Raw genomic sequence first — 8897 nt, forward strand, 5'->3', positions numbered from 1 at the left:
AAAAAAAAAAAAAAAAAAAACAAAGAAACTCCATTTTCAAGAAAAAGAGCCTCCTCTAACCTCCTGATCCCTAAGCAGTAGTTCTAGGGATCTTCTGAGTGAACAACAAACCCTTTGAATCTTTGAACCATCTGTTGTCAGAGAAATGAGGAAGGCTGAGAAAGTCAGTGTGTACACTACAAAAACATGACAGCCCTAGGGCTGAGGGTGGGCTCAGTGAAGTGTGCACTTGGTGTGCACAAAGCTCTAGGTTGGATCCCCAGCATCTCACAGACACAGAAACATACACACACACACACACACACACACACACACACACAGGTTACTTTTGCAAACCTAACAGTTGGGCCTAGTAATTAATTAATTAGCCAACAGTGAAAAACTGGTATGGCTGGAAGATGAAACAATGACTAGTCAATGACACTATACAGCCAGGTGTAGTGGCACATGCCCGTGATCCTGGCATTCTTGGGAGGCTGAGGCAGAAAGACCACTGTAAGTATGAGGCCAGTATGGGCTATATACAGTTCAAGGCCAGCCTGGAACACAGGGACCATATCCCAAAAAGGGGGAGGGGGTCTGGGGATGTGGCCCTGGGTGAAGGCCCTGGGTTCAATCCCCAGTACTACCAAAAAGAAAAAGAAGAAAGAAAAAAATAGACACTATCATCTACTTCATATAACCAATAGTCACCTGGTTACACAGGTGTTCCTCACAACCACATAGGTAAATTTACCACCACGAGGGTTGAAAATGCACAAGGGTTGTAAAGGGTCTGGTGAAGGCCTAGGAGTGAAAAGGGAAATTAAAGATTGTACGATCACTGTGTCCCATAGCGGCACCATAGACGTTTCTGGGAGGACAACACTTCATTGTTTGGGCACTGTCCCAGCACTAGAACAAATCCACTGCCAGGCCCTGACATTTCCCGCCAACTAAATGCTGGTGACTTGAGGGGGCAGTGTTGTGACAACAACCACACCAGGGTCCCTACATGATAAGAGGTATACCTGCCGGAGCGGGGAGTAGTGAGACCACCGGCCATGCTGAAAAGGCAAAGCCTACGATGGCTGACAGGAACAGAGTCATAGCAGGAAGATACTGCAGGTACCTGAGAACATGGATTCAAGGCCTAGAATAGAGCTGGGCACATTCTCTTTCTAGAGGTCACCTGTTCTCAAACTAAGAAACTTTTTTTTTTTTGTATTTTTGAGGCAGGGTCTTGCTATGCAGTTCAGGCTGGCCTCAAACTTGCAACAATCCTCCTGCCTCAGCCTCCCGAGTGCTGGGATTACAGGTGTGCGCCACCATGCCCGGCCAATGTGGTGATCTTGACACAATATTTTAACTAATATACTCCAAGTTTTTAAAATAAAAATAAGGCCGGCCCTTCAACTTTTCTTTTAAACAATATAGCTATGACTCTGGATGTCATGGGTTTTTCTCAGCCCTGCCAGTGAGCCACAACATCCCCAAGTAGCTGGAGAGCACACAACCCCCAGCAGGCAGGGCCTACAGTCCCTTTTGGCAGGAAGTAGCTTATATGAAGAGAGATCACCACACCCTCAACAACCCAGAAAGAATGATGGGGATTTATGCCTCTTGGGAAAATGAGGAAAGAGATTAGGGTGTGGCCGGCTATCTGGGCAAGTGGGTTATGACCTGTACATCATGGAGATCCAGGACACATGGGCCCAAGTGCTGCACCTGGGACCTATCAGGGACTATTATCTTCAATTTCAGGGGCACGGAATCAAGTAAGTTTTTGATAGGATGGCCTAGATCTGATGTCAGAATGAGGGATATAAAAGACAGAGGCCAGTAACCTGGTGGCCACTTAAGCTCTCTTTCAGTGGCCCGTTCTTACTGCAAAGTATACTTTTCCTACTTTTAACTAGCCCACGCTTCCTCTGTGGAGCATACTCCTTTTTCTACCTTTAATAAATTTAAAACATCACTACCTTTAAATTAAAAAAAGAATTATTATTTTTTTAAATTTAAAGGTAGTGATTTTTTTTTTTTTGTCTTTTTGAGACAAGGTCTCCTGCAGTTCAAGCTGGCCTTGAGCTCACTTTGTAGCCCAGGCTGGTCTCAAACTTGCAATGATCTTCCTGCCTCAGCCTCCCAAGTGCTGGGATTACAGACGTGCGCCACCACACCTAGCAAAAAATTTTTTACAAACACAGTTGTACAGTGGATAGGATCAACTGTGCCCACAGGACTCTCCTGTTTGAACAGATATTTAGAATCAAATATTTGAATTATAAAGTTTTAGAAATATCTCTTTTTTTTTAGAAATATCTTAAATGGGGGCTGGGGATTTAGCTCAGCGGCAAAAGTGCCTGCCTGGCAAGTGCAAGGTAGTGAGTTCGGTTCCTGATACCGGAGAAAAACCAAAAAAAAAAAAAGAAATCTCTTAAAGGACAGAGAAAGGAAGACTAAAAGAGTAATGAATATTCTGTGAATAAAATTTACTAGGTTTTGTGAGACTAGTATTCAATGTAGAAGTCTGTGGCTCATACCTGGATAAGACATTTAACAGAGAATAGATAAGGGACTGGGGATATAACTCAGTGGCATAGCACTTGCCTGGCAAGCGCGAGGTCCTGAGTTCGATTCCTGTGGAGGGGAGAATAGATAATGCAATATAGTTAGCCTGGCCAATAACTTGAGTCCAGAGGCTAAGGAAGTAACTCAGCGGTAGAGGACATGCTTAGCATACAAAAGGCCTTGGGTTCAATTTCCAGTGCTGTCAAAACAAAATGAAACAAAAAACCAAACGACTCTTAGCGAACCCCATTCAGAAATTACCCAAGCACTCTTTGCAAAAGCATCACCTGCATATCCAGGCCACATGACACCAGGCTCTGAGGCCTCTGAGGTCGAAAAGCGACAGAGGAACAGATATTGGAATGTCTCTTCAGGGACCTGCTAACTTTCTTATTTTCCAAGTCTAGAATTTTGATTGCCCCAGAGTCATCAGCAGAAGCCAGGAAGTTTTCAGTTTCATTCAGTGAAAGGCAATTGATTTCTTCTTCATTCACATGAAAATGGTCCAGGGAAGCTTTGAGGGCCCTGGCATCCAGGATGCTAATGGTTTCTCCATGTGCAGTGTAGAGCTTGGTGGGGCAGGAGTGGGAAAATACAACACTGGTCACGTCATCAGCGTCTGGGAACCTCATGTGTCCTAATGCAGTCCCATCCTCACCCCACACTGTAAGATCTCCACCCACTGCTCCAGAAGCCACTAGTCCGTCTTTACTTGCATTCAGGCAGAGGATGGGAGAAGAATGTCCACCAGTCCACTTGACTGCCATCATAGCCCAGGGCACTCTGTGAAGGGCAAGGAAAACTGCATCATGTTTCAGATAAGAACTTGATGACAGGATGTAACAAGCAGTATTTCACTTAAATATTTTAAGAAGACATCTTTAAAAACTCTGTAACAAAAGACTTTGTAAATGGAGAGGGGAGGAGGGGTTGAAGGGAGGATAGGGGAATAGGAAATAAAAAAGGAATCAAGCTATATCATGTACAGAAAATAAATTCTTTATGATGGATGTGATCATTACGTATATCTAAAATATACCAATAAAATCTGATTTAAAAAACCCCTTAGCAACAACAATAAAAAAACACTAAATTCAAGTCCAAATAAGCCTAGTTGAACACAGGCTTGTGGTGTGCTGGCTAGACAGGCCAAGGGAGAACTTACAAAGGAAAAATTCTGAGTTTACCATTCTCAGAGAAGATACTTGAATTTAATGATATAGAGATAAATTTCCAAATATTATTTCAAAAAATTACTTTAATCTAGCACTCTGCCTAAAAGTTTCTATTCTCTAGCCTCAATACAAAACTGCCTTTAAAAAAAAAAGACAGGGTATCATTATGTAGTTCGGGTTGGCCTCAAACTCACAGGAATCTTCGCCTCAGCCTCCTAAAGGCTGGGATTACAGACATGCACCACTACATCTGGTCAGAACTGTTTATTTCCTCCCATTTTTAGCCACACTATTTTCCCCTCACATACCCACTCACTAATTAGACTGCAAAAAAAATCACTGATATATTAGTGATCCAGATAAGAGACATGTCATAATATCAAATACAGCAATTTTCATAAATATGACCAAATGTGAAAATGACAAACATTTATTTCAGCAGACGCACACAATTAGTATATGGAGGAAACTAATCAAATAGAGATTGGCGCAAATAAGATTTAAAGGAGAGCCTTAGAAAGGAAGTGACTCAGAGGAAAACAAAGACAGGGAATCCCAGGGGTTTGTTTTTTGCTGACAAGTATTGGAATGGTAGTTAAATAATCCCCTGCCCTAATGAAGATTCTGTGTTCCCTTTGGCAGCACATATACATAACAAAGATTCTTGCCAAAAGTTCCAGAAAAAAACAGGGGAAAAAAAGATTATTTAGTTATTTTGGTATTGGGGATTGAAGCCAGGGCCCCAACCCTTAAACAATAAGTAAAGGTACTGATGTTATTTAAGTTTAGGAATTGTCATACCAACATATAATGGAGATCCTGTCCTACCTTAAAATACGAAACAACTTTGGAAAAACAATTTAACTTACAAATAAATTGTTTAACTTGAATTTGTAGGGTATTGACCTCTTTTCTAAGTTAGGGTTTTACTTTTGCTATGATGAATCCATTTTCTTTTCTCTTTTTCTTTCTTCTTTTGCTTTTTTGGGACAGGGCCTTGCTATACAGCTAAGGGTAGCCTTGAACTCATTACGTAGCACAGGCTGGCCTTGAATTCACTGCAATCCTCCTGTCTCAGTCTCCTGAGTGCTGGGATTACAGGTGTGCACCACCACACCTGGCAGATGACCCAATTTTTTTTTTTTTGACCCAATTTTAAAGTCATGAAATATGTATAGCTTTACAATTTGTTTTTATGTGTGTGCATACAGGTTTTGGATTCCCAACAGAACTTCAGGTTTTCAGTAAGAATGAGACAAAGCTTCTATTTCTCTATCAAAAATCAGCAGGACTGCCTATAATCCCAGCGCTCAGGAGGCTAAGGCAGGAGGATTGCTGCAAGTTCAAGACCAGGATACCTGGTACCAAAAAAAAAAAAAAAAAAAGACCAAGCTGGGCTACAAAGTGAGCTCAAGGCCAGCCTGAACTGCATGGTGATACCCTCTCTCAAGAAGAAAAAGAAACTCTACAGAACATCCAAATTGTTGACTGGCAGACAAATGCATTAGCAGGTTTCTTTCCAATACAGTTCTTTTCTGGAAAAAAATTAATTGTAAAAGTATATTTGTTTTTTTGTTTGTTTGTTTGTTTGTTTCTGGTACCGGGAACTGAACTCACAAGCTTGTGCTTGCCAGGCAGGCGCTGTGCCACTGAGCTAAATCCCCAGCCCCTGTAAAAGTATATTTGGTTAAGTTCTATTCCAAAGTATGAAAAGTTAGACAGTAAATGGATTTAAAGGGAATTAATACAAACAATACAGTTCCTATACATTTTCCATAATGGAACCAGAAGTAACCTGTATTAATTCTACAAGAAAAAAAAAATTCTATAAGACCCAAGAACAGTTCACAACCTTAAATTCTATGCACCAGAGTAAAAGTAAATTAAATTTCTAATCTTTAAATGACATGGATAATATTTACTGATTACTTTCCTAGTCAGAAAAAAAATCACAGACTAATTTTTGGAAATGTCAAAAAAGTTGGAAAAACCTCAAAAATCTGTAAGTTCTGTGAGGCTTTAAATTTTAATCAATCAGCATTTATCATACTTAGTACTGATCAAGGATTCAACCAGACCTTCTCAAATCATTTGCTTAGTCTCTTTTCTTTTTTTCTTTTGGTATTGGGAATTGAATTCAGGACCTTGTGCTTGCCAGGAAGGCACTCGTGCCACTGAGCTATATCCCCAGCCTGTGCTTAGTCTCTAAAATTAAAATTATTGGTTGTTATTTGAAACATATCCAAAGACCACCATCAGGGGCTGGGGATTTAGCTCAGTGGCAAAAGTGCCTGCCTGGCAAGCGCAAGGTCATGAGTTCCATTCCTGGTACTAGAAAAAAAACATGTTAAGCTGACTACTGTGGTAAAAGAAAAAATGTAATGAAATCTGGCTTCCATTAAAAGAATGTTTCAGAAAAAAACACAATGTTTCACAAGTAAGTTCTTGGCAAGCTACTGTTTCTTGTTTGTCTATCACTGAGACTGGAAAGCCTACCAAAAATAGGTGCCAGAATTCCCGCATTCCTGTATCAAGTATCAAGTGCACAAGGTGCTTTTCCTGTGCCTGGCCTAAAAGGTCAAGTACAGCAATTAATCATATCCTATTGTGGATATGATTACATAATAGATTCCTTCGAACACCTAATGAGATCATGGGATGGGTGAGGGTAAGGTGGGGTATTTTGAGAGCATTTCTAGAGAGGGTGGAGCATCACAGTGGCTGTCCTCAACAGCGCCAGGACAGAATGAGGGTCCAGTAGGGAAAGGGACAAAGTGAGGAAAGGCTGGTGAGCAAGTAAAAGACATAAAAAGAAGGGAGGGGAGCTGGGCATAAGCTCAGTGGCACAGTGCCTGCCTGGCAAGCATGAAGTCCTGAGTTTGAAGAAGGGCGTGATAAAGGTAATCTTTTCCTACTGTGAGATTCTACCGGGGCCACTTGGGGGATGGAGCATCAAAATTATCAGATCCTTCCAAGACTCTGTCTAACTTGTAATGAGTCAGGATAAAGGCCAAAGTCTTTAGTAAGTGAATAATCTCTACTTTCAGTGCTCTTCTCCAGTCACACCTCCATTCCCCTGCTTGTCTTTTTCAATGGTTTTGCTAAATTGCCTGCACTGGCCTCAAACTCCTGGGCTCCAGTGATCTTGTCTCAGCCTCTGGAGTGCCGGGACTGCAGATGCCACACACTACTGTGCCTGTAAAACTATTCATTCTGTGTGGTTCCTTACCTCTTCCTCGGATGGACAGACTCTACCCTGGAACATTTAAAAGAAACACATGACACTCTTTTCAGACAAAATTTAGTCTAACTCTCAGGAAAAACCTGAAAGTCACCCTTGCTTGATGCAGATCAACTTTTCTTCATAGGTTTGGGCTTCCTAAAGTTGGTCTTGATATGCAGATACTAGCAGTCAAAATGGTTGAAAAGTGCCGGGCGGAGTGGCGCACGCCTGTAATCCCAGCACTAGGGAGGCTGAGGCAGGAGGATCGTTGTGAGTTCGAGACCATCCTGGGCTACAAAGTGAGCTCAACGCCAGCCTGAAATGCATAGCAAGACCCTGTCTCAAAAAGAAAAAAAAAAAAAAAAAAAAAAAAGGTTGAAAGGCTGTGGCACTAGTATTGAAGAAAAATAATTTGGGTTACTGGGATTGGTGAAAAAGACAAGAAGGAAGAAGGGACTGGCAAGTAATAAACAAGTACATAATTATATCAAAGGGTTGGAACAGTAGTCGCTTTTTTTTGTTTTGTTTTACTAGAGAATAAGAAATGGATTAACATAGTAGGAAGTTTCAGGCAAGATTTCTTACTACATAAAGATTGCAAAACACTGGAACTGCCTACTAAACGAGTCTGTGAAACCTCTCATTATAATAATTACTTGAGAATTATATTAAAACCAGTTCAGGGGGCTGACAATACAACTCAGTGGTAGAGCACTTGCCTGGCATGTTCAAAGCCCTGCGATCCCCAGCACCACAAACAAACAAACGAACGACAAAACAACTAAGTAAGCCGCCTAGTATAGTGCCTGGCTCACACCATGGTCATCGTTATTCTACGCACATAAGCAAGTAAATGCTGACTGGCAGACAAATTTTTAGCAGATTTTCTTCCTAATATAAATTCTTTTCTGCAAAAGATTATCTCAAGCTGTTGTTCTTTAAAGGACCTCAGAAAAAGGTTGGGGCCCCGCAGGATAAATATAGTATGAACAAATGATGCTGAAATTCTTTCCTTTTCAAGAAACCAGCTATAATACAGCATCCAGGTCACTCTCCCTACCGGAATATTTAACTGTGTAAAACATTAATCTGCCTACGAAGCGGTGAATCTTGGAATATTACACTTTACACCCAAAGGTTAATTGTGGTTAACTTTGAGGTTATCCAAACCTGGGGACGGGGGTGGCTCGAGAGAGTATCCATTTGTAGCCACCGGAATTCCTAAACGCACCCCGAGACAGACGTTCTGAAAAGTACTCATACTCAGAGTAAGAGCCTGCCGAGGAAAAGACGTTCTCAGCAGCCCAAGGTAAAGAGGCTCGAACCTGGCCAGAAAAAGACGGCCCCAGCTGCCCAAGGTCTTTTACCACCAAGGAAAGAGAGGTTCCACACGTTAAGGTGGAGGCTGAAGCAGGAGCCAAGTAACACAGAGAAATTTTGTATGAAAACGCCGCGAGCCCATCGGACCAAAAAACATGCTCTGGAGAACAACCCCAAACTCACCCACGGTAAGCCACACATACCTGCGGTTCCCAGTCGCCTTCTCGGCGCCTCGTGATGACCTCACCAGCGACGCCCAATCCCAGCAAGCTTGGACAGCGAAGCCCCGCCCTCAAGCGGTCACATCCGGGGCTGAGAGGAACCGCGAGCAAGCTGGGCGTGCGCCCTTGCTTCTTGCCCTCAACTCGCATGGCGGAGCTGGGGGTTCGCCCCGGCGAGGCCGGGCGAGGCGGGCGGTTCCGGCGGCCGCGCTGAGCTGCGGGGGAGGGGCTGAGGACGCCGGTGCGGCCGGGCGTCTGCCCTCAGTGAGGCGGGGCGCGCCGCGGACGCCCCGGGGCAGGGGCGGGAGTGGTGGAGCGCTAGCGGCTGGCTCTGAAAGGCGCGGTGCGCGAGCTGCCGAGGGCTTGAGGCGAGGCTTGGCCTCCTCCCGAGCCGAGACGGGGGCCGGC

General features: G+C 43.2%; 1 protein-coding gene across 4 annotated transcripts in view; it reads right to left on the reverse strand.

The window, feature by feature from the left end:
• Wdr53 (WD repeat domain 53) overlaps positions 1–8897 on the reverse strand; it is a 20406-nt gene extending 11509 nt beyond the window's left edge. Inside the window, exons 1-2 of one of the 4 annotated variants that reach the window (XM_005383136.2) lie at positions 8472–8897; positions 2838–3333 (exon numbers count right to left, since the gene is read on the reverse strand). In XM_005383136.2, the coding sequence (XP_005383193.1) occupies positions 2838–3320 (483 nt within the window). In that variant the 5' untranslated portion in view covers positions 3321–3333; positions 8472–8897. Of the gene's footprint in view, positions 1–2837; positions 3334–6954; positions 7203–8118; positions 8237–8451 lie in introns of those variants that run through there. The other 3 variants (XM_005383137.2, XM_005383138.2, XM_013513504.1) reach the window with 3 other exon arrangements.

The sequence above is a fragment of the Chinchilla lanigera genome, unplaced genomic scaffold (genome assembly GCF_000276665.1).
Source record: "Chinchilla lanigera isolate Chin_1 unplaced genomic scaffold, ChiLan1.0 scaffold00019, whole genome shotgun sequence".
In the NCBI taxonomy this organism is placed as follows: Eukaryota; Metazoa; Chordata; class Mammalia; order Rodentia; family Chinchillidae; genus Chinchilla; species Chinchilla lanigera.